Below are 26,700 nucleotides of genomic sequence, written 5' to 3' on the forward strand. Positions count from 1 at the left end.
GTTCTGTAGTGTCCCAGATATTACATAAAAATGATAAATAGCTAGCTTGTGTAGAAGGAGTTTAGGACACAGTCTTTAACACATTCTTGTATTTAATCCTCAAAGCATTCCTGAGAGTTGGGTATATTTCTTTCATTTTACTTATGAGAAAACTGAGGTTTAAAGAAATGAAGAAATGATCCTGAGGTCACAGTGAGTGAACACGATGGGATTTCAAATCCAGGCCCAATAACTCCAGAGACTGTGTTCTTAATATATTTATGCCTTCCCACTCATTGCATATACACAGATACATCGCAGTTTGAAGACGTTCCCAAAACATAAGGAGCACACATGAGTGAATGAGTGAGTGCGTGAGTAAGTGAGAATGAGTGAATGACTGAATGAGTGAGTGAGTGAAAGTCGCTCAGTCATGTCCAACTCTTTGTGACCCCATGGACTGTAGTCTGCCAGGCTCCTCTGTCCATGAGGATTCAACAGGCAAGAATACTGCAGTGGGTTACCATGCCCTCCTCCAGGGGAACTTCCCGACCCAGAGATCAAACCCAGGTCTCCATCATCACAGGCAGATTCTTTACTGTCCGAGCCACCAGATATTAAAGTGAACCCCTTCCTTGAAAGGTTGATACTCACTTAATTCTCTCTCCCACTTTGATTATCAAAGGATCTTTCTAGAGCAATGATTTCCAACCACATTCCTGTTTGTAAGCTTCTTATAAGAACCTCCACTTGCCTCTACATTTATGACAAGGCTGCTCATAAATAACATATTTTATACTTACTTGATAATTTGTAAATTTTTAGCTGTCTAAGGAACATTGGTCATGTATGGATGTGAGGGTTGGACTGTGAAGAAAACTGAGCACCGAAAAATTGATGCTTTTGAACTATGGTGTTGGAGAAGACTCTTGAGAGTCCCTTGGACTGCAAGGAGATCCAACCAGTCCATCCTGAAGGAGATCAGTCCTGGGTATTCATTGGAAGGACTGATGCTGAAGCTGAAACTCCAGTACTTTGGCCACCTCATGCGGAATTGACTCGTTGGAAAAGACCCTGATGCTGGGAGGGATTGGGGGCAGGAGGAGAAGGGAACAGCAGAGGATGAGATGGCTGGATGGCATCACCGACTCAATGGGCATGAGTTTGAGTAAACTCTGGGAGTTTGTGACGGACAGGGAGGTCTGGCGTGCTGTGATTCATGGGGTCCCAAAGAGTCGGACACGACTGAGCGACTGAACTGAACTGAACTGAAGGAACATTATTTGGTTCTGGGTGGGTAAGAGAATAAACACAAACTTTGAAACAATAGATGAATAGTGAGTGACATTTAGTATTTGATATTTTAATTTTCCCTAAAAGTTTAAAACCTCAAATACCAAGAGATTATAGTAAGAGATATAAAAATAGGAAAATGCCTTCTACCATCTTGGAAAAGGATAGAAGAGAAGAAGAACCTAGAAGCCTCTGATGAAGGTGGATGCTGGTTTGTGAGCTGTCGCCGTGGGTTTTTCCACATCAGAGACAGCAATCTGCTCTTTCAGAACAGGAGCTCCTAAATGACCCCTGTGTTATTACGGATACTGCAGATGAAACACAGAGCGAATTAAGTCTCTAAACTTACATGCTTTGCAAGGAGAGCTGTTCGTGTGTTCCACCATTCTGGTTTCATCTATTCTCAGTTTTAAAGGTCCCCAAGGATATTTGACATTTGGCCGCATTTCAAAACGACCTTCTTTTCCAAAGTAATCACCAATAACCTATATAAAAGAAAAAAAAATGCACAAACTGAAAGGTGAAGTTCTCTGTTTGCAAAGGAGGCCCAGAGTAGGACCCCAGGCCCTCCAGGCTGACTACAATAGTGTGTTTCTGAAATCTTTGTAAATCAAGGTGCCAACAGTGCTTGTAAAGTGAGCATAATTTAGGAAGCACGGGCTCCCCATGGCGGGGAAGGTGGTTATACAGAAAGCAGTAACCTCGGAAGGTATGGCTTTCCCCTTGCTCCTGGGAGAGAGTGCTGCCCCTCCCGCCTGCAGGTCAGCCATCTGTCAGGCCCCAGTTCATTCCAGGAAGAGGGAGGTCATAACCCATCTTATTCCCGGGCTAAGCAGACCTCATGCTGCTCAGTGAGCTTGACACAGAATTCAAGCATCAGACAGCCTCTTTAAGAACCTTCCACTTCACCTTCCTCTGGTTAGAAGGCTCTTCTCCATCTTGACTTTGAGAGTTACCTTCTCCTCTCTGTTGAATACATCCTATTTGCACCCCACCTTCCAAGCTGGACTCTTTTCAGTCAGTTCCTGTGACCCCTGAAAAATCAGTATTTGTTTATGGCTCAGTTCAAGGGTTACCCTCAGCTTCTGGTTTAAACAACTGTTTCATTAGCTACCGATCCCTGATCTGGTGCTACCTTCGCACCCAGGTTCACAGGATTCACCTCCCTACTGTCTCGACAGTGGCACCCTGCTTCTGGGGGATGGTGACACCCCCTGCCTTCTCTCTCCTGAAAGAGGCCCCACAGGCTCTCACGTTGGAATGAAAAGAATTCTAGATAATCACCAAACTCCAACAATCACTGTTATGTACTGAGCACATACCAAGTACTTTACACATATTCATGCCTGAGTCCTCACCATGACCCTCTCTATTATAGACTATTACTAGCCACCTTCTATAGAGGAGAGACTGGAATATACATGAGACTCAGACCATCGAGGGTAAAAACTCTTATAGCAAAGGTAACCAATACAGATCCTGGTGGCCTGGTCCCTCCCACAGAGGCCAGGTCCGTGTGGACAAAGAGAAGAACAGCCAAGTCCTTCATGCCAGGTCACATGAAGTATGACAGCAGTCATCAACCCTGGGTGAGAGCCATCAGAGAATTAAAGAAGGAACTGCATCATCTGACCTCAAACACGGTGTATTCACATCCTCTTTATTTATATATTTATCATACAAAATTTATATAATACTTCTCCAGGTTCCATTTCACCTGGTGTTCGTGACCACATGTGAGGTCAGCAAGGGAGATGTGACGATCTCCTTGTTACGGCCAAGGAAGCTGAGGCAGAGAGCTTGTACCACAGTAAGTGTCAGAGACTCATCTCTATGTCCTTTTCTTTCTAGTGATGCTATCCTGAAACTCCATCATCCTTTTAAATAGTAATGCATGGTCCAGTTTGTAACCACCTCTTGCCAAAAAAAAACATTTTTTTTTTCAAATTTTAAGGGAGGAAATATACAAATTCACTTTTAGTCTCTCATCCAGTGATGCTGTTCTGCATCTTAGGACTGAAGTGTGATTCTCGGCCACTTGATAGGAAGGATGTCCCCACTTAGGATAAACAAGGAACCACTTCCTGAAGCCTTCCCTGATACGCTCAGCCAGAAGGAAGTCCCCTCACTTGGAAACTCCTGGTGTTCAGCTCATTTTTATTTGGAGGCTGCTTTGGGGGCAGCTGTTTGGACACCAGGACAAATACATTCCTTGGAATCTCAACAAGCAGGGGAGACTGGGGTGGAGGTCCCATCTGCTTACCTCCTGGGTGCCCGCTTCTGTGTCTGTCATGGCAATCACAGAGAAATCCCCATACCGGTCTCCGTTGGCATCTATGGACACCTGCCCAGCAATACCTAGAAGATGAGATGCAAGGAGCTCCAGTTGGTTATTTAAAATACCTCTGTCCGCCAACAAAAACAAGAAAATGAATTGACAGGATTTTTTAAACAAACTCATGCCACAGGGAATCTCATCAGACTCGGAGCATTTTTGTTGGCATTTGGAAAGACATTGTAATTTCATCTGTGTCTGCATTCCTAAATTCTTAACATTTCTCCATTTAAAAATGAAAAGAAAAAGAAACAAATGACCTTTTTTGGGGAATATGTTAAAGAAAAAAAAAAAAGGCTAAGGCTAATCCTGAAAGCAGTATGCTTATCCCATAGTTTTGTATTAATTTTTTTTAGTGAAGAGTAAGAAGAGGAGTTGTAGCACATTCCTAGACTTGTCATGGGTTCATGTTATCACTGGACAAACATTATAAAGGAAAATCTGTTTCAGGGCCAGGATTCAGTGAATGTGCTTCCGTGTGCGCTCCTCGAATGCACAGGAGAGCAGAGGCCCTGCTTCACAGGTCATGGAAGCCAAGAACCAAAGAAGAGCTAGTTTATCCCACTTGTGTTCATGCATTCATTCTTTGAGGGGCTGTATCTTTGTTTTCCAGTTTAATTGAGATGTAATCGACATATCTCACTGTGTAAGTTTCAAGAGTCCAGCCTAAAGATTTGACATAAATATTGTGAAATGAGTTTAGTTAACACTCATCATCTCCTATAGATACAGTAAATCATTCACTGTTTATCCAGCAATTACTAGGGGCTGAATTCAATACTGCAGCAGAGGCAAAGATGAACCGGATACAATGTCTGCTCAAGAGAAAAGCAGCCTGGACTAGGAATTTATCTTGTTGGCACGGGAATCCGACCACCTGCATCTGAATCCCAGCTTTCACATTTCCTAGCTCTGTGACCTTGGGCAAGGATTTAGACCTCTGAGCCCCAGTCTCCAGAACTGTAAAGAAAGCAGGATAGTACCTCTCTGCCAAGAGGCTGCTGAAAAGATTAAGGGAGCTGACACAGGTAAAGTACTTGTGGATTTCAGAGAAGTTGGTTGTTTTCTTCTTTTGTTATTACTATCGCTATGCCTGGAATCTGGGAGAGGACCTAGGATGGTATCCACACCACTCAGGGGACGGGCAGGAACATCTAGCTGGAGACTCGTAGAGGACCCAGTAGAAGAGCAGGCCTTTAGTAGACATGTTGGTGAAGCCTCTGATTTGGACAAGCAGCCAGCAGGGTGTGGGAGTGTTCTAGGTAGAAAGGCAGCCTTGTGAGTATTTACAAAGGCACAAAAGCTGAAAGGAATCAAGGGGACAGGGAGGTTTGGGGGGAGGTGGCCCATGTGGATGGAAGGGAACAGTGAGGTGTAACCTGGAGCAGGGAGGCCAGAGCGTGGAGGGCCTGGAGTGCCACATGAAGCGTTAGGTTTGCTTGGGCTAGCGATGGTGGCTTATAGCAGCTAATCAATGAGAGCAAACATGTATATATCATTAGCTGATATTAAAAATGTCTATTGTCATTTTCCTTAACTAAGTAAGAGAATATATGTGTCAGCCACATCCTAAGTATTTGTTTTCTTTCATTTTAAACTGTGGCAGAGTTCAGTGTAGTTCTTAATTGGGGTCTCTATTGATTTGGTTCTCACCGGAAATAAAATGAACGTCTGGGAAAAGGAGTCCCAAGGGAAAGTTCCATCCTCTAGTGTGGTTTGGAGAGAGCAAGTATTTGGGTTTGCTCTCCTCTGGGTTGTGGTTTGAAGGCCCTCTGATTTTTCCAGACTTTGGTCTACTTTGCCGGAAACAGAATGGAGCTACTATTCATCCTAATTTTTTTTTTTTTTTTTTTGTCTTCTTAATAGAGACTGCTTACAGAGGATACACGTATCTCAAGCTAGCTTATCCTTGACAGTCTACACAACTTTTAAGTAATAAATGTCACTGAAAAATAGATACAGATGTATCTCCAAACATACTGGCTGTCCAGAACATCTGCCGTTGTGTTTGGAGGTGTTTATGATGGTGTGTTCTGCTAAGTGTTTTGCAGAGTATTTTATAAGACAAGGTGGCCCTAGTAATCCAAGACCTCATTACACTTTAAGCTATTACAGTTCTGCCAAGAAATGGGGTGTGAACCCTCAGGGTGGCCAATTAGCAAGTGAGACTTCACCTGAGACTATTATACATATGGTGAGAGTGTCAGGCTCACAGCAGAATTTTCCTGTACATAAGTAATTAGACTTTCTACCCTCCTTTCTATTGGCCTGCAGTGGAGCTCAGGGTTTGAGCCACAGTCCTATTTACCTTGTCACCCTGACCTCTCCCACAGCGAGGAAATTCAGCTTCTTCCCAGGCCATTTATTGAAAGTCTTGAGAGTCGGTCATAAGTTTCACGGTTATAAAATCCAAATTTGTCAAATAACATCCAGAGTATTTTTCCCTTGACAACTCAGTGGTCACTTACAGCAACTATTAAAATTTTAATTGTTTTTAATTTTAGAATGGTTAGGGATTTTTTTTTTATAGTTCTTTGGGGGTTTACCCTCAGGTTGATCGTTGTTTAGCAAATAGAACAAGCTCCCCAAACAATTCAAGGTCAACACTTAACTTGGCTTCAGTTATCTTTACATTGGACAGATGAGATTCTAAGTTTGGACTGAACTATACAGTTGATTATTCTGGGACTCATTTAATATTGCCTGTGTAGACCCAGCTCTAGAATGGAAGCCTCAGATTGGCCCACAGGAAAATTTAGTCCATGACCTCTATGCAAAACTGAGTTCCAGCCATCGTGGGCACCTGCCCTTCCCTTAACAACCTCCCTTGGAAGACCAGGAGCAAATGACCACACCATGCAGAGAAGAAGAGTTAGGAACGGGATGTGGCCTACCAAGGTTGTATCCACATATGCCAGTTCTCAGGGCATGGGACATAACTTCTGGGAAATTTGATTCTGTCCTAGTATGACCCCTGACTGATCCCATTTGACTTCAGCTCCTCAGCTAAAGCTGTCAGAGGTCGAGCAAGACAACCCTGAAGGGTTATTTGATTTGTTCCTGTCCTACAATCCGTTCAAAGTTAAAGCAGATGCCACTCTGGGTTAGAGTAAGCTGTGGCATCTACTAAAACCAGCAAGGAGAAATGAAATCCACCAACTGTCACCACAGCTGCCGTCCAGACAATCCTCGCTGGAACCTGACCCCTCTGTACCATCTTACCCTTTCTAATGACCAAGAACAAGGTGAGGCCGTGGGCAGAGGAGAGTCCTCAGTGAGAAAAACAGTACATGCCCCGAATCTAGTCTTGGTAAGGCAGAAAGGCACAGCCCCAGTACATTCAAGGGCTCAAATTGTTGGCATGATGCAGAGCTCAAAGGGCCTTTGTCTGTCATCAGCTGATCCAACCCCTCTTGATACAGGTGACCAAGGAGAAAACCAAAGGACTGAGGTGACAGTCAGTGGCTAGGATGCTGGTTTTCTGACCTGGTGAGTGACCTGTATGTCAGTGGTCCTCAGATAATATCCATCAGCATTGTTGTTCAGTTGCTAAGTCGTGTCTGACTCTTTGTGACCCCATGAACCACAGCACAGTAGGATTCCCTGTCCTTCACTATCTTCCTGAGTTTGCTCAAACTCATGTCCATTGAGTCAGTGATGCCATCCAACCATCTCATCCTCTGTCACCCCCCTCTCCTCTTGCCATCCAATCTTTCCCAGCATCAGGATCTTTTCCAATGAGTTGGCTCCTCACATCAGGTGGCCAAAGTATTGGAGCTTCAGCATCAGTCCTTCCAATGAATATTCAGGGTTGATTTCCTTTAGGATTGACTGGTTTGATCTCCGTGCTGTCCAAGGGACTCTCAAGAGTCTTCTCCAGCACCACAATTTGAAAGCGTCAATTCTTCAGTGTTCAGCCTTCTTTATGGTCCAGCTCTCACATCTGTACACACCCTATAGTTTATTTTCTACACGGATCCCAGAGGGCTCCCTTTTAAAGATTCAAGACAGATCATGTTTCCTTGACATCGTCTGGTGGCTTCCATCTCGTTCAAGGTTCTCAATGCAGCTTCCATGCCCACAAGGTCTGGTCCACTTCACACTGTCTCTGGCTCACTTCACACTGCAACTCCCATACTGCTTTAGCCACACAGGCCCACAGGCTGTTCCCAGGGCATTCACCACTGTCCCCCAGCTACACTCAGGGTCTCTGTGTTTGCTGCTGCCTCTGGACTATTCTCTCCTAAATAGCTGCATCATATATCTCAGTTCCCTGAGGTCTGTACCCAACTGCCACTTATCAGAGAAACCTTTGCTGAACTCTATTTAAATTAGTAGCCCTACTATACCCCTCCCATCACTTTCTATCCCCCTTAACCTGATTCACTTCCCAGCCCCTGAAGTAGTGTATTTATTCCACAGAAGCTCAGCTGATTTCAAGGAACATCTTTAATTACTGCTGAGTTATCAGCCCCTTAACCCAGCGCCTGACACATAGAAAGTACTCAAGAATACCTGATGAATGAATGAATGAGTGAGTTGAATATGAAGTTGATGTCCCCAGGGCTCCAGCAACTGGGTGTTCTAATATTGAGTCTCATGCTCATTTTTGACTGATGGCAGATCAGGAAGCAACAGTTAGAACTGGACATGGACCAACAGACTGGTTCCAAATAGGAAAAGGAGTAAGTCAAGGCTGTATATTGTCACCCTGCTTATTTAACTTATATGCAGAGTACATCATGAGAAACGCTGGGCTGGAGGAAGCACAAGATTGGATCAAGATTGCTGGGAGAAATATCAGTGACCTCAGATATGCAGATGACACCAACCTTATGCCAGAAAGTGAATAAGAACTAAAGAGCCTCTTGATGAAAGTGAAAGAGGAGAGTGAAAAAGTTGTCTTAAAGCTCAACATTCAGAAAACTAAGATCATGGCATCTAGTCCCACCACTTCATGGCAAATAGATGGGGAAACAGTGGAAACAGTGGCTGACTTTGTTTTGGGGGGCTCCCAAATCACTGCAGATGGCGATTGCAGCCATGAAATTAAAAGACGCTTACTCCTTGGAAGGAAAGTTAGACCAACCTAGATAGCACATTAAAAAGCAGAGACATTACTTTGTCAACATAGGTCCATCTAGTCAAGGCTATGGTTTTTCCAGTAGTCATGTATGGATGTGAGAGTTGAACTATAAAGAAAGCTGAGCGCAGAAGAATTGATGCTTTTGAACTGTGGTGTGGAGAAGACTCTTGAGAGTCCCTTGGACAGCAAGGAGATCCAACCAGTCCTGGGTGTTCATTGGAAGGACTGATGTTGAAGCTGAAACTCAAATATTTTGACCACTTGATGCAAAGAGCAGACTCATTTGAAAAGACCCTGATGTTGGGAAAGATTGAGGGCAGGAGGAGAAGGGGATGACAGAGGATGAGATGGTTGGATGGCATCACTGACTCAATGGACATGAGTTTGGGTAAACTCCGGGAGTTGGTGATGGACAGGGAGGCCTGGTGTGCTGCAGTTCATGGGGTTGTAAAGAGTTGGACACGACTGAGCGACTGAACTGAACTGACATGAGAGGAAACTAGTATTTTATACACCATTAGCAAGAATATGGACTAGTAGACCTTTCTGGAAGTTCTTTGGCAATATCTAATGTACTTTGCCTTTTTATACAGTTCATGGGGTTCTCACAGCAAGTGTACTTCAGTGGTTTGCCATTCCCTCCTCCAGGAGAAGGGGACAACAGAGGATGAGATGGTTGGATAACATCACTGATTCAATGGACATGAACTTGGGCAAACTCTGGGTGATGGTGAGGGATAGGGAACTCTGGCATGCTGCAGTCCATAGGGTCACAAAGAGTTGGACACAACTTAGTGACTGAACAACAACGCACTTTAAAAGGCGCCAATATAATTTTGGACCCAGATAAGCCACGACTAAGAATGTTCCCTATTGGATGTACTCACAGAAATTCATCAAGATGTGTAACCTCATGATAGCATTTTGCACAATAGCAAAAACTAGATAACTGAAGTGTCCATCAATAGGAGACTGGGTAAAGAAATCCTTGTACAGCCAAACAATGGAAAAATGTGGAACCATCATTTTAAAATGTGCTGAATTTATGAGTGCTCATATGGAAAATTCTTTTGCTTGACATACAAGTGAAAAAGCTAAGATGAGGAATGGCATTCCTAGTATGACCCTTTTGTGTAAATTTTTTAGATAAGATATACAAATGCATATGTGCTGGCAGAAGGCACAGAATATTTTTAGGCTGAATCATAGGAAATTTTTAATAGCCATTACATTGGGGAGAGGGGACTAGGGTGGAAAGGAAAACTTTCACTTTTCATTTTGTACATTTTTGTAGTGTTTAACTTTCCAGCCAAGAATAGTCTCATTCTTGCACAATCTTTAAATGTCAACAAAATTGCTTGAGTGAGGAGATGACATGCCATTTCTTTTGTTGTTGTTCTTATATTTCCTCTGTTCTTAAGAAAGCAACAACCAGTATTCACCATTTTGAAAATTACAAGCAGAGAGCTCAACTGGACCTGCTCATCATCTCAAACCTCCAGATGTTTTGAACAGAGGAAAGTGTATTGGGGATAATTTCTTCTAAAACTGATCACAGAACTCTTCACAAACTGATTGCTGTGAATGAGGCTTATGACAAGTTTAAAGAAGCCTAGGGGCTTCCCAGGTGACACTAGTGGTAAAGAGGTAAAGAACCCACCAATCAATGCAGGAGACACAAGAGACTGGGATTCCATCCCTGGATCAGGAAGATCTCCTGGAGAAGGGCATGGCAACCCACTTCAGTATTCTTGCCTAGAAAATCCTATGGACAGAGAAGCCAGACAGCCTACAGTCCAGGGGTTGCAAAGAGTCGGACATGACTGAAGTGACTTAGCACAAAATTGTTGCCATCAGGAGACAAGGTGCTTCCAATTTCAGTGGGACTCTTTCAAAGCACTTTCATAAGCTTTATCTCATTTAATTTTCACAAGCCTGTGAAGTAGGTTGATCATGACTTATTATCCTTTTATAGCTGAGAAAACTAAGACACTGGCAAGGTCCCATAGTTGTAAGAGAGAAAAACAGAACCAGGAAAAAAGCAACTTGATCAGCAGCAGAACGATATTACCTTGTAGACTGAATCCTCACCTTCAAATGTTCGGTTCCAAGTCTGCTGGATAATTTTCCCTCCATCCTTCTTACTATAACCAGCTCTGAGTACTTCACGTAAAGCCAGGACGTAGAGGAGGATGGCATCATGGAATCCTTCAACAAACATGTTCACCTGGAAAGGAAAGCCCAGGGGGGTGAGCCCAGACACCACATGACTCACATTCAGGAATAATGTGAGCGAATACAAATGGTTAACAGGTTAGGCTCGAGGCCCGTGGCAATGGCAGAAGTGTGCAGAAGAGCAACTAACAAAGAAAAGTCTACAATTTTCCTGGCACCGGCTGATGTTATTTCCCAATTTGAGAATTTGGAGAAAAGACAAGATTTTACCAAAGTTAAGAAAAATGCACCTGTAGGCCAGGTTACGTATTCCAGATGCAATCGGTCTTTGCCCACAGATACCTCTGCATACATGCCCCCTACTTCCCACATCTGCTCTCTACCTGAAGCCATCTCCCCACTGAGGTCTTCACCCTCATCCACCCGAGCTTTCCACGCCCTGAATGTGGAGCAGAACTGAAAGGACAGTAGGGATCCATTCATTCATATTCAAATACTACCACCTGCCTAGTTGAGGAGCACAGATGCCTAAGCGTGCAAAGAGGAGTGGGTCTGGCTATCCCCTCTCTGTCCTCTCTTCTATCAGATCAGCATATCAGTTTCTCACTCCGATTTGTGTTCTGAGTAGTTCCAGTGCGGCTGAGTCCTCCCTACTTCCGGCCCCTGCCAAACTCCAAGGACAAGAGTGGAAACAGGCTGTTGGTTTATCTCGGTTGAATCCTGGCTCAAGTAAGATAGCCTTTGTGCTCAGCAACGTACAACTTCATGTGAAATTGGAGAAGTCACTTAATCTTTCTGAGCCTGTTTCCTTCTATAAGCACCGTTATACAGCAAGTTCTGATGCCACATTTAAACCTATTAATGTTCAATGAAGATGAAATGAGCAAATACAATCTTGAAGGAGTTACAGATTCTGTAGAAGAGTACCCCCAAATTCCAGCCTTCTTATTTCAGAAGACAGGGTCAAGAAAGGAATTCCATGCAGCAGGGTGAATTGGGTATCCCACAGACAACCTCAGGGAGGCCCCGTGAGGGGCATTCCTGCCCCATCCCTAGAAAAAGACCCCAGAGGAAGAGAGCCAGCTGGTTCAAACACACGAACATTCACAGAAGACGTAGCTAAACATCCAGTTCTTCTCAGCCTCATCCCACTCTGAAGGACTAAGTCCTATATGCATCGCAGAAACAAATATTTCAGAATTGCCAAAGCTGAGTGCTGCTGCTGAGAGGCAGGCTAGAATAATGCTTAAACAGCCTGGGCTCACACCCAGCTCTGCCACTTCCTGGCTGTTTCTGCACCACTCTGGGTCTCAGTTTTCCCCATCTGGAAAATGAGGAAGATAGCCACAGCTATCTCAAGGGGTTGTTGTCATTTTAAATGAATTAGCAGATATAAAATCTGTAAACATCAGCACTCACTGTTACCTTTTGTTCTTATCGTTTGGAGACAGAGAATTATAAACCCAGGGATCTTGCTAGGCTTCTAATTCCTAATAGCAATGTTCAGAAAATAAGTGATCTACTTACTGTTACAGCATATCTTACTGACCCACTTTCATGGAAACTACAGCTTCCTGTTCATGCTTTCATATCCCAAACAGGGATCTTCCACGATGTCTCATCCTTAATTCCGCCCAAGTATGATGAGTGCAGCTGGTCAGTTTTACTGACCCCCTGGGAGAGGCGGAGGATGGACAAGTAGAGTTTACGGGACAGCCCTCACTTAGCCGCTACGCCCAAAGATTAATCCAAGCCTTGACAGGTTGCCTGATCTCTTTAATCTTCAATTTCCTTATCGATTAAATGAGAGTTTAGTATCAACTTATCTCCTAGAGCTCTTCTGAGGATTAAATGAACAAGTGCGTGTAAAATATCTACAGCAGTTCTTGGGACTGTGAAAGAAAATGGTAGACACTGGTTGTATTGCTTAGCCACCAAGCTAAAGTCTCAGAGTCATTATTTTTTTAGGCAAAGCAGAATGGTGTAGAAATAACACCTACTAGTCAAAGATAATTTTCTGCTGATTTGGCTATGCTAATTCAATTTTCCAAAGGAATGAAATTTTCACTTAGCCCATGGAGTCATTATGGCCTGAGAAAGTAAGTATGCTGATGAGTTAATGAGTGGACTTGAGCTGTATGATTTAATCCTCAAGCTACAATAAAATATATTTTTTCAAAAGATCTTTCTTCTCTTTGACAATTACATAAAAATCACCCAGCTATAGCGAGAAGAATCACAGAATGGTGGAATATGGTGAATGTAAGGCGCTTTTAAAAAGCTCTGATCTAATCGACTCCTTACTTTGAGGACCTAAAGAGCATCACTCTCTCTCTCTCTCAACCTTCTAGCACTCTGGAAGCTTTCCCTCTATATTCCTTGTTCTGTGAGCCTAAGACAATCTCCACACAGACTGTAAAGTATCAGCTGCTAGACATCACCCGTCCACTTCTCCCTCTCCTCCTTCTTCTCAAAATCCTAACCCCAGGCCACTATGCTGCCACTGGCCACCCAAAGCACTAGAATGGGAAGAACAATGATTTGACTGAAAAACGTGAACTTGGATTACTTCCGTCCTAACAGGTTTAAGGGCTTCCCTGGTTGGCTCAGACAGTGAAGAATCTGCCTGCAATGTGAGAGACTCGGGTTCGATCCCTGCGTTAGGAAGATCCCCTGGAGAAGGGAGTGGCAACCCACTCCAGTATTCTTGCCTGGAGAACTCCATGGACAGAGGAGCCTGGCAAGCTACAGTCCATGGGGTCACAAAGAGCCGGACACACTGCGCGACTAATACACACAGACACACACGTGGGCGCGCACACACACACACACACACACACACACAGGTTTAATGGTAGAAGAGAATAGACAGGCTCTGAAGACATGTTTGAAAACTCATTTTCTCTCAATTTGCAAATAAATCGCAAAACTTACCCTCTTTCCTTGCCAAGTAGTTGAGTGTCTCCCTCTCCTGCCAAAATTAGCAGAAGAGCTGCTGGCCCCCCATGAGGTTCGCTCACACCCCCACCCACTGCGGGGGAGGTTTCATCACACCTACCTCATAGGACCTCAAGCCAGAAGCAAAGCCCCAGAGACCATCTTTTCTTAAGGAGAAACATTCTCACATCCACACGTGTTTTTTAATGAGAGGAAAGCCCGTTAGCACATTATAGCCACTGTAAATTGGAAGTGCAAATTTTTGTAAAAAGCAAGGGAGAAAAATAAATCCAGAGTATTAAGTAGCTTTTGGAACACTTTCCACTGGACTTCCAGGCTGAAAGGCTTTAAAAAGGTTATCTGATCTGCCCCCTGCCTCTACTCAGAACAACACCCAAACCTTAAAATCCTGACTGACAAAGCATGCTGTCATTACCAACAGAAGAAAATAGGATTCCCTCTTCTGACTGACCTGTTCTTATATTAAGCCTCATTTCTAGCCAGGGCTTCCCTGGTGGCTCAGACAGTAAAGAATCAGCCTGCAATGCGGGAGACCCAGTTTTGATCCCTGGGTCGGGAAGATCCCCTGGAGAAGGAAACAACTACCCACTCCAGTATTCTTGCCTGGAGAATCCCATGGACAGAGGAGGCTAGCATGCTACAGTCCATGGGGTTGCAAAGAGTCAGACCCAACTGTGCAACTAACACACTTTCACTTTCACTTTCCAGCAAGAAAGAAGCCTTCACTAAATTTGTAAATGTAGCCATTCCCCTGCTGGACACCAAATGGAGTTAAGAGAACCATACAGTCCATGATCCCTAGGAGTCTATAGTCTCCACTACCCAGCACTACCACTCCCCATGGGTACGTAGATGGATTCCACACAAGGCAACTGTGAAGTTAACCCCCAAGAGGGACCAGCTCCAGGGAAACAATGATTTTCTTTTATCATTCAAATAAGATGATCATCATTCACCATCTTTCATTCATTCTGGGGAGGTTGCCAGAACAAGGAAGCATGCTCTCCCTTCATTTCATCTCAATTCCCTTGATTTTATCCTCTGGAGTTGGGCTATTCCATGTAAAAGAAAGCCATTTTTGCCTTTGACTTTTCTCTCTGATAGTACCTGTTAGCCATGTCTATCTGCTAATGTGGTTTCTTTTTACCTCTCCATCATGGGGAAGGCAGAATAGAAATCTAGTTCTTTTTCAAAGTGGACTCACAGGTATAGAGAACAAACTAGTGGTTACCAGTGGGGAGAAGAAGGGAAGGAGAAGCAATATAGAGAATTAAGCAGTACAAACTATCAGATATGGAATCAGCTACAAGGATATATTGTACAACATGGGGGATATAGCCAATATTTTATAATAACTACAAATGAACTAAAGTTTTAAAAATCATGAACCATTATATTGACACAGTAACTCATATAACATCGTACATTAGCTATACTTCAATTTAAAAAAAAGAGGCAGAGTTCTTTTTAAACTGAGCATAAAGAGTTGCCATTTCTAACATGCTCCTATCTATAACAGTGAGCAGAGTCTTTTCTCACTTTTTTTGGGGGGAGACAAATTCATAGGTGAATTCCTCAGTGGCTATGTTCCAAACAAGTCAGCAGAGAATGCTACATGCCTCAGCTGTTCTGTAAAGTGAGAATAAATAGCCTGGCAGTATCTGGCTCCCAGCGTTGTCTAGATATCCAAGAAAGCCTGTAAAGCTCTCAGATGGAGGATAGCAGGAGAAACCTACCAAAGCTGAGTACCTCAGGGCTTGGCTCATGGAATCCACATGAACTCAAGTATTCATCAGGTGAATCTACCTTCCTCACCACAAATCAATGGTTCCCAGTGCAAATGAGGAAAGTGGAGGGTGCTGGGCAGCATTTTTCAAGTCTTTTTTAAAAAAGGTGACCTTTTAACCTCTCCTTCAGTCAAAGAGGCAGTCAGGGACAAAGACTTTAATACTTTTTTAAACTATTTTTTTACTGAAGGATAATTGCTTTACAATATTGTGTTGGTTTCTGCCATACATCAACATGAATCAGCCATAGGGATACCTATGTCCTGGTATTGGAGGAAATTCTTGAGAGTCCCTTGGACTGCAAGGAGATCAAACCAGTCAATCCTAAAGGAAATCAGTCCTGAATATTCATTGGAAGGACTGATGCTGAAGCTGAAACTCCAATACTTAGGCCAGCTGATGCGATGAACCAACTCATTGGAAAAGACCCTGATGCTGAGAAAGACTGAAGGCAGGAGAAGAAAGAGATGACAGAGGATGAGCTGGTTGGATGGCATCACCAACTCGGATATGAGTTTCAGCAAGCTCTGAGAGTTGGTGATGGAAAGGGAAGCCTGGCATGCTGCAGTCCGTGGGTTCACAAAGAGTCGGACATGACTGAGCAACTGAACTGAACTGATACCTATGTCCCCTCCCTCTTGAATCTCCCTCTCATCTCCCACAGCATCCCACACCTCTAGGTTGTCACAGAGCCTCGGTTTGAGTTCCCTGCCTCAAACAGCAAATTCCCACTGGCTAACTGTTTTACATATGGTAGTATATATGTTTCCATGCTACTCTCTCCATTCATCCCACCTTCTCTTTCCCTCCCCCCATCTCATGTCCATAAGTCTGTCCTCTTTGTCTGCATCTCCATGGCTGCCCTGCAAATAGGTTCATCCGTACCATCTTTCTAGAGTCCCTATATATGTGTTAAAATACACTATTTGTTTTCTCTTTCTGAGTTACTTCACTCTGTATAATAGGCTCTAAGTTCATCTACCTCATTAGCACTGACTCAGATGTGTTCCTTTTAGGGCTGAGTAATATTCCATTGTGTATATATACAACAGCTTCTGTATCCAGTCATCAGGGACAGGGACACTTTGATGGCAGGTAAATAAGAGGAGACATGGCCCAGGACCTGCTTCTCTCTATCACAGCAAGAAAAATGGCAACTTCATCTGGAATGATGAGAAACAAGACCCTGAAGGTGAACCTTGTCCTGCCCTCCTAGGCCACTGGATGAGAAGAAATCGGCCTGGGCATGCTGCATGGGGAGGTCAAAGGTTAAAAGATATTAGGCATTTGATGAACACTATGCACGTGACCTCCATACAAGAAACATATAGATACTATCTGTTTTTATGCAATTTTCTTTAAATCATAAAGTTAAAAATCTACAATATAGGGTAAGAAATCAAGTGATATCACAAATTCTTCAACATCAAAAGAGGAGTTCTCACTCTTACTGGCAGACACCCCCAACATCTGCTCTTTTCTATTGGGCCTGCCTTCATGGAATTCATACTTGGTCACTTGCTGTCTGATTTTAGCCTTGAGGAAACTGAAGCTGAAAACCTTCCTCCCTATCCTGGTGAACTCTGAAGAACACTATCCTAGTGCAAAGGGCAAATGGCCTTCTCACTGTCAGACAGCAGATTCAGGAGGGAGCCGGGGTCCAGCCCTATGCTTGGCCAAAGAACCACCACATCCCCTGGCAGACTTCTTTGGGATGGAAGTGGACCCGAAGTTGATAAATGACTGTCTCCATCCCAGGCTCAGCTCTGGCCCCTAGAGTAATGCCCAAGACTGACAAATTAACTTGGATCAGCTAGCCTAAAGTGTGACTGCCGCCTGCAAATATAAGCAGATTTTTTTCTCTTTCTCATCACCTAAGACAAAACAAATCATTAAACAAAAGCAGTCCTGAGGAGATCATTAAGTCTGGCTCTGACCCCTCATGCATCTTCCACGCTACTGCAACTGGCTGTCCCTCTAATGAAGAGAATAGCAGTGCAAACTGCCCGCAGGTACCACGGTGCTTGCAGATCACATCCGTGCACCAACTCCAGCCAGGAGAGCCACCTGAGAAATGAAATGGAGAAAAACTGGACTCCTGGAACTGGAACTGGACTCCTGGGATTAGTGGGTGTGGAGCACAAGCACGAGAATGACTTTTTAAAATTCTCCCATGCCTCATGCAGGGAATTCAGTCATCTGATATGTGTGCCCTTTGAACGTGTCACACACACATGTCATATAAGGATGCTTCTCCTCACCCATCGCTCTTAAAGGCTTAGTTGAGAAATGCACATTCCTAATGATGTAATCATCCCTGGCTTTCAGGTGATCAAGTGAGCAATGTCTGTCCTTGGCCTGGATGTCCCACCCATGCCCTACCATCTGTGCCTCCAGAAAGTTAGGGGACCCAACCCCCACACACTGCTCTGGTCACTCACTGGCCCCACTTTCCAGGGATCTGAGTTCCTCGGTCAGGCACAACATCAAGGTGGGTGAACACACACACCCCACCCAAGGGGGAGGGCAGGGGCAGGGAGCTGGCACCTGCTGGGCAGTGAGGCAGCCCCAAGACATGAAGCAGGGTGACCAGGGCAGAGGGAGACAGAGACAAGGGAACACAGGACAGTGTCTGGCCTCATTGTTTCTGAAAGACCAAAATCAGAAAGACCATGTAAATTCTAACTTATCCAACTTGATGACATCCTTGACAGTTGATCCAGAGAACTTCAGATAGCTTTCCTTGAATTTCTTGAGTCACCTGGAGATGTGATTAGAAGGAAGAGATGAGCAAAAATCCAGGCTTCATATAGACAGATCGCTCAATCTCGTCTCACTCTTTGCAGCCCCATGGACTGTAGCCCACCAAGCTCCTCTGTCCATGGGATTCTCCAGGCAAGAATACTGGAGTGGGTTGCCATTTCCTACTCCAGGGGACCTTCTCCACCCAGGGATCGAACCCACATCTCTTACGTCTCCTGCATTGGCAGGCAGGTTCTTTACCACTAGCACCACCTTTTTGATTCTGCCTTGTGTCTTAAAATGAAACCTCTCCTTTTTATTCAAGCAATGTGTGGTGAGGACTGAGCTAAGATCCAGAAGCCCAACTTCTAGTTTAAGCAGCACTGATTTATTCACTCACTGTGAACAATCAACAGCTTGATTTTGTTCAATTCTTAATTCAGGGTCTCCAACCTGGATTCCATAGAGCAGCAGCATTCCTTAAAATGCTAACAGATGCTTCCAGAAATAGCACTACCATGGTTAAACAAGTTCACAAAATGCAAAATTGAACAAAGTCAAACAGTGCTCTTTACTTCCAAGTTATAGCTATGATATTGAACATCTCCTATATTCTAGGAGCTGAACTTGGTAGAATTTAAATTCTACTGTGTTTAGGGTCTTCCCTGATGGCTCAGCAGTGAAGGATCTGCCTTCAGTGCAGGAGACGCAAGTTCAATCCCTGGGTTGGAAAGATGCCCTGGAAGAGGAAATGGCAACCCACTCCAGTATTATTGCCTGGAAAATCCCATGGACAAGGAGCCTGGTGGGCTACAGTCCATAGAGTCGCAAAGAGTCAGATGTGACTGAAGCTACTGAGCATGACAACAGCACGTGTTTAGTCCTTATAAAACTTTTGTGGATGGACACTGTTATCATCCTATGATAGAGACTCTAACATCCTAAACAGAAAGAAGAGATCTTGGTCAGTGGATGGGGTCAAAACTCCAGAAAATGTTGAGTGGGCAAGTTCTTAAGTAAGGGTCCAAACCAAGTCTTGCCTAGTTATGACATCTATCCAACTGGCACATACATTCAGCCAGTTCATACTTGAAAACAGCTTTGTGCTCTAGTTTCTGTTTCTAACTGGCCAATAGTTGCGGAGCTTTCCAAGTTGGTGTGTAGATCAGAAAGACCAACAAGCGTCTATAGGAGAGAAGACAAACAATGTACTTCAAGATAAGGAAGGGACAGAACCATGTCTAGAGATGGAATGAGAAGGCAGAAGATGGAAGAAGAAAAGAGGAGAAGGGACATGAGGAAACATGCTAATTGTTAAGCTAACATTTAAACCAGCAGCTCAAATCAAGTGAATCAGGATTTCTGACTCAGCTAAAGTTGCTCTTGCCCAGCTGTGAATAAAAAAGCCTATTAATAAGCCTATCAGGGTATACATGGGTATACACGGATGGGTATACACCTGAAGGAACTGGAATCAGTATCTGGAAGAGATAACTGCACTCTGTGCTCACTGCAGCATTCTCCACAATGGCCAAGATATGGAAACAGCTATGTCCATAGGCAGATAAATGATTAAAGAAAATGTGTGACAGAGAAAGACAGACAGATAGATGATAGATAGAATAACAACTATTAAAAAAGAAATATGGAAATCTTGCCATTTGGGACAATATGGATAAATTTGGAGAGCATTATGCAAAGTAAAATACAGAGAAAGACAGAATACTAAATGATCTCACGTGTGTGGAATCTAAAAAGGTCAAATTCACAGAAAAAGAGAGTTAAATGGTGGTTGCCAGTGACTGGCAAGTGGTAGAAATAGGGAGATGTTGGTAAAAGGGTAAAAACTTTAAGTGATAGGATGAATAAGTTCTGGGGATCTAACGTACAGCATGGTAACTATAGTTAACAATACTGTATTGTAGACAAGTAATTTACTAAAAGAGTAAATCTTAAAATGTTCTCACCACCAGAGAATAAAAGACGAAAAGGTAACTACTGAATATATGAGGTGACAGTTACATTAACTAACTTTATTGTCGTAATCACTTCACAATATGTACATATACCAAATCCTTACGCTTGTATACCTTAAACTCATTTGTCAGTTATACCTCATTAAAGATGGGGGGAAGGAGACAGGTTGCTTATGGAGATAGAAACTGATTGGAAAAGGACATGGGGAAATTTTGTGGTCACACAAATCTCCTATATCTTACTAGGAGTGGTGGTTGCATGGACATACACATGGATCAAAGGTGATCCAGTTGTACAATTAAGAGCTCTGGATTTCACTGGGTATAAATTTTATTTTAATTAAATAATAAAGAAACTAATCTTTTAGATAAATGTTAAAATGCTTAAGACAAAATGAGGATGCCTTGGATTTGCTTCACAATTACCAGCTGGTAAGGGTGGGGAAAAGATTAGAGATTAAATTAGACTTGGCTAATTATTGAAGCTGAGTGATGAGAGCAAGGAGTTTCACAATACTGTGCTCTCCATTTTTGTATATACTGAAAGCTTCCCATAGTAAAAAGTTTTCTTTACTGGAAATAGAACTGCCATATGACCCAGCAATCCCACTGCTGGGCATACACACTGAGGAAACCAGATCTAAAAGAGACACGTGCACCCCAATGTTCATCGCAGCACTGTTTATAATAGCCAGGACATGGAAGCAACCTAGATGCCCATCAGCAGAAGAATGGATAAGGAAGCTGTGGTACATATACACCATGGAATATTACTCAGCCATCAAAAAGAATTCATTTGAATCAGTTCTAATGAGATGGATGAAACTGGAGCCCATTATACAGAGTGAAGTAAGCCAGAAAGATACAGACCAATACAGTATACTAACACATATATATGGAATTTAGAAAGATGGTAATGATAACCCTATATGCAAAACAGAAAAAGAGACACAGAAGTACAGAACAGACTTTTGGACTCTGTGGGAGAAGGCGAGGGTGGGATGTTTCAAGAGAACAGCATCGAAACATGTATATTATCTAGGGTGAAACAGATCACCAGCCCAGGTTGGGTGCATGAGACAAGTGCTCAGGCCTGGTGCACTGGGAAGGCCCAGAGGGAGCGGGTAGAGAGGGAGGTGGGGGGCATCGGGATGGGGAATACATGTAAATCCATGGCTGATTCATGTCAATGTATGACAAAAACCACTACAATATTGTAAAGTAATTAGCCTTCAACTAATAAAAATAAATGAAAAAAAAAGTTTTCTTTATTAATCCCCTAAATGAATATTGCAGGACAAGCCTGGAAAATTTGTCCACAATCACTGCTATAAGAAAATACATAATCATAAGGTCAACATTCTTGTTTTGTCCTATCCAGTTCTGTTTTCTATCACTGAACTAAAAATTTTAAGCAATAATTTTTAAAGGCATTTGTATATCTCAGATATCAGCTCTAAAGAATGAGGCCTCACACCAAAAGATCAACACGCTCTGAATCCCATTTGGGATCCATCATAATGAACTCATCTAAATCATTCTGGAACCCATGTGAAGACAGCCTTTGGAAACTAGGCAAGTAATGAGTTTCATACGCTTACTAACTACCAGGAAAAATAGTCATTCCTTGTAATTATCCTGAAAGTATCCCTTCAGGTCTACAGTTTTGAGAATTCAGTTAAGTCTTCACATTTCAAGAAATGCCCCACAGTCTTCACAAGTTTGGATCGTGCAACATTTTGAAGAGATTGATCTTTTTCAGTCTATTTCATAAGAAAATTATTTCACGTAATTGGGCAACTAAAAGATACTCTTTCTTTTTTAAAATATTTAGGGCTAACATATTCTGCTTCTGTGAGGAGACTCATTTCTCCTAATAAAGCTACCAAAACTATTCAGAGTATTCTAAATGCAGATGTGTCTTGATTTGGAATCACGGATAGAATGACACTGAGCTTAATAAATATATTGGTCACAATACAAGAGAGACTCCTGAGCACATATCTTAGGGAGATGCATTATTTTAACCTCATAGGCATTCCCAACAGCCTAAAAGAATTACAGAATCACAAGTTTACAATTCAGAGGGAATTCAGAGCTCATATAATCCAACCAGCATATTGTGTAAATGAGAAACTGAAGGCCATAATAGTTGCCTGATTCACTCAACATCACACAGATAGTAAGGATAGAGCTGCGACTGGAACTTAAATTTCCTGACTCCAAATCATGACCTTCATCATCAGTGTTGATTTGTCTATCAAGCAAAGCACCTTCTTAAAGACCAAACCCACACCCAAGGATAGAACACCAATATGAGTTCTCTAACATGTATAAGATTTCCAAGATGTTTTATGTGTATCAGGAGAGAAAGAAAAAATTTGCCCCAGCAAACACATTTTTAATTAACTGTCAGGAAAACAGAATCAAAAGTAGGAGGGATGGTGATGTTGGATACCAGATTGTTAAAGCCCCAGGGTTGCTTTTTTTAAAAAAAAAAAAGTAAGTTGATCAAAAGGCTTAAATTGTATAAGCCCACTGCTTGTAAAGTCAATTCACCGTTATATAAGAACTTGCTATATTTTTTAAGCCCTGAAGCATAGAACTTAAAAGGGCTTCCCTAGTGGCTCAGTGGTAAAGAACCCACCTGCCAAGCAGGAGACACAGCTTCAATCCCTGGGTCAGGAAGATCCCCTGGAGAAGAAAATGGCAACCCACTCCAGTATTCTTGCCTGGGCAATCCCATGGACAGAAAAACCTGGCAGGCTACAGTCCATGGGTTTGCAAGAGTCAGAGACAACATAGTGACTAAGCAACAGAACTTAAAAGGGGAAAGATCCTAATCAGATGCTCTGTTCTAAATGAACTAAGATGTCAAAAATCCCACATCAAATATCACTGTCATTCGATGCAAGGACCCTCCCTCACTCTGGAGCATAATGAATACATTGAGGAGGCTGGCAGTCAGTTCAAATTCTTCCTCTCCACCCACATTATTGCACTCATACCAAACCATTTCAATGTCCCTGTGCTTTATCCATTCATTCAAAATTGTAGGCTCTCGGTTCCCTGACTGCCATTATATGATGAATTTCTACTCCACTGACTTCCTCAGTGAACTTCCTTAGTTCACTCTCAGGCACATACCCTAGACCAAAGTTTCTGAGAACTGTGCATGCAGCTCACCTGCAAATCTTGTTCAAATGCAGATTCTGATTCAATAGGTCTGAGGGACAGAGCACTGGGGCTCCTTGTTTCTGCAATCTCCCAGGTGATGCTGGTGCCCTGGGACACAGACCACCCTTTGAGCAGCAAAACCCTAGATCTTATCATCACCTAGTACTGTTCCACTTTCAAAATTCTTGAAAATCTCTTTTTGACTACAATCTCTTTTTGACTCTTTTTGACTACAGTCTCCTACTTTCTTCTGCATGCAGAACAGATTCTTTGAACTCAAACTTCCATCCTGCTTGACTCCCCTTCTACACTTGGTTCAGCAGAGCTCAGATTGGAGCAATTCGGAATGAAAGGATGAGACAGGTAGACACGGTATTATTCAGGCAGAGCTGCCAATGGGCAACTGGAACTGGGTGCCTGCCACGCCGAGAGAGGCTGGAATTGGAGATAGAAATGTAGGTGTTATCCACATCGAGATGAACATCTCACCCAGGTGAATAGATGTGCTGCCCAGAAATTTTGAGAGAAAAAAAGAGCCAAGGGAAGAACCTAGGAAACATGAATATTTGTGGAGCAAGTGGAAAAGAAGAGTCATGAAAAGAGACCAGGAAGGTCTACAACATAGGCAGACCACTTAGACATGGTGTTTTGGCAGCCACGGGAGGAGAAACTTTCAAAGAAGAAAGACCTTTCCAAACACCCTCCTCGACAAAATCCCCCCCATTCAAGCCAGGTGATTTTGCTTACTATTCCCTAGATGTGTCTACTGCATCCTATTTCTAAGCTGGGATTCCCTTTATTGGTCTCTCTGAGGAAGCTCTTCTGTACCACCTCTTCTTACCTATCCTTCAAGAGCCACCCACACAAGTGCTGAACTGTCTTCACAGGACAGTGCCTTGTCTGAAGAAAGCGCTCAGTAAGCGTGCAGTGGTGGGCATTCAATCAACAACCATCTGCAGGCTTTTAACTGTATGCCTGGTAATAAGCAATGTCAAGTGATCAACAAAAACACATGTGCAAATAGATAACACATGAGCTATATGCGAAATCTGTGCTACCCAAGGAATTCTTAGACATATGGTTACCATAAACATACTATTGAGTAGATTTCAGTCACTGTTGAGTTACAAAGGAAAAAAATGGCCCCAAATTGAAATGACTATGATTTGTAGGGCAACGGTGGGCAAATTAGAGTGCCAATTTGATGAAGGACTATTTACTAAAAAAAAAAAAAAAAAAATAATGAAATCTCTTTAAGATCTTAAGGATAAGATGAAAACACAGCTGGCTGACTGCAGTGATTTAGTAATTATCCCACACAGAGATAACTGGGCAAAGGAAATAAATAACACAGGTCCCAAATTTATGCCAATTGTTAAATTGCTCATTATACAAACACACACAAAATCGTTTGCTCACTTCCTCCCTACCTTGGAAAGATCCCCTGGAGGAGGAAGTGGCAACCCACTCCAGTATCCTTTCCTGGAGAATCCCATGGCAGAGGAGCCTGGCAGGTACAGTACAAGGGTTGCAAAGAGTCAAACATGACTGAGCATGCACGCAAAATCCCTACCTCTAAATTGCAGACTGTGGGAGCAAGATCTTTAGAACCTTATAAAATGAAGCAATTTCACTCCAGGGGGAAATCAGATGATAAAGACTAATCCAAAATAATTTCCTACAGCTTAAGTCACTTTCAAATTTCATAACCAGAATGAGGGCTGAGCCCCCAGCAATGTTATTCTAGTTCCTCTCTTTTGGCTGGACCCAAAAAGGGTGCCATTTAACACCGCTGCTGAACACTGCTTACAGGGCCAGGGGGATGCTCTGCTCTCTGCGGTTGGGTCTGTTTTCTTTGGACACCATCACTCAAAATGCTTAAGCTTCTAAAACCCTTTTACAATCATTTTTCACAACGTCCAAGAGCAACTCGGTGCAGTTTTCTCCATTTCACAGATTAAAGTCTTTGGCACACAAGGTGGCATGCCCCGGGGTCATCCATTGTTTTATGCCCATCAATGAACATTTATTGAGCCACGACCTTGGACTCCTCCGCCACATCCACGAACAGGGACAGCAGCATCTGTGGCCAGGCCTTACAAACAGACTCTGCCCGAGGACTTCCAGAACCTGTGGCTGCTGCCAGCATCAAACACCAGAGTCTTCTGTCAATGCAGTAGCGAGCGAAGCTGACAGGGGCCTGTGGGCCTCCCATCTTCCAAGTTGCAAGGCTGAACACAGGAGATTCCTTCCTGGTTCCTGTCAAGTTATGTGAAATGCAGTGCTTTGACTGCTGCTCTATTAGTAAAACGCTAAGCTTCATGTAAAGGAGTTACCATTCAGGAAGCACCACATTGATCCAGCCACAGGGTGGCCTGACTAAAGAAATGTTTCCTGAGTAGAGCTCTCTTGTAGAAAAACTAAACCCTGACAGCTGAAAGACTCGCTCATCTCCTCCACCCAAAAGCAAAATACCACCTTTAGATTCATTGACGTTGTCTTCCTTTTCCAGCTTCCTCTTTTAAATGAAATATCCTGGTAATAAAGCCAATCTACTGACCCCTCAATATCTGTGTGGAAATGAGTTCCTCACCAAGTAGAGAAAAAGGGATGTTGAGGCTCTGAAGCCCCCAGAGCACAGAGACATCGAAAGGAAAGAGAAAGGCAGAAAACAGAAATCTGAGCTTTTTCTTCCTCTGCAGTTTTGCCTCCATGCTTCTTCACACTGATGTATGTTCTTTCTAGAAACTGAACTGGCAATGTGTCTCTAGTCCATAGTTTAAGTGATTTGACTCTTCTAGAAAGAATGTGCTCCTGCTAATGTACGGCTGAAACCAATACAATCTTGTAAAGCAGCTATCCTTCAATTAAATATAAAGAATTTTTTAAATTAAAAAAAAGAAGAATGTGCTTCCACTTTAGAGTTTGGCCCTTCTACTCCATTCAGTGACAATTCAGGAAAAAAAACAAAGGAAAGCAGCTTGGCCTTCGTTGTGAAACATATTTCCACACAGCATTGCTGCTTTAGTTGTGCATATTTGAGTCTGTTGTCACCATTATTGCAAAATACCTTTCTAACTAAAATTGCATCATTGCACATAACAGTAAAAAACAAAAACAAAACGCAGTGATTGTCATTTGACAGGTCCAAATGAAGTCTACTGCGTGGAAAACACATTTCTCCTAGGTGCT

At 43.0% G+C, this 26,700-nt stretch overlaps 1 protein-coding gene across 2 annotated transcripts in view; it reads right to left on the reverse strand.

Moving 5' to 3' along the window:
• NPR3 (natriuretic peptide receptor 3) overlaps positions 1 to 26,700 on the reverse strand; it is a 75,862-nt gene that overhangs the window by 8,267 nt on the left and 40,895 nt on the right. For both annotated transcript variants that reach the window (XM_061129270.1, XM_061129269.1), the window contains exons 4-6: positions 10,785 to 10,920; positions 3,536 to 3,630; positions 1,622 to 1,757 (exon numbers count right to left, since the gene is read on the reverse strand). In XM_061129270.1, the coding sequence (XP_060985253.1) occupies positions 1,622 to 1,757; positions 3,536 to 3,630; positions 10,785 to 10,920 (367 nt within the window). The remainder of the gene's footprint in view (positions 1 to 1,621; positions 1,758 to 3,535; positions 3,631 to 10,784; positions 10,921 to 26,700) is intronic.

This window comes from Dama dama, chromosome 25, assembly GCF_033118175.1.
Source record: "Dama dama isolate Ldn47 chromosome 25, ASM3311817v1, whole genome shotgun sequence".
Lineage (NCBI taxonomy): Eukaryota > Metazoa > Chordata > Mammalia > Artiodactyla > Cervidae > Dama > Dama dama.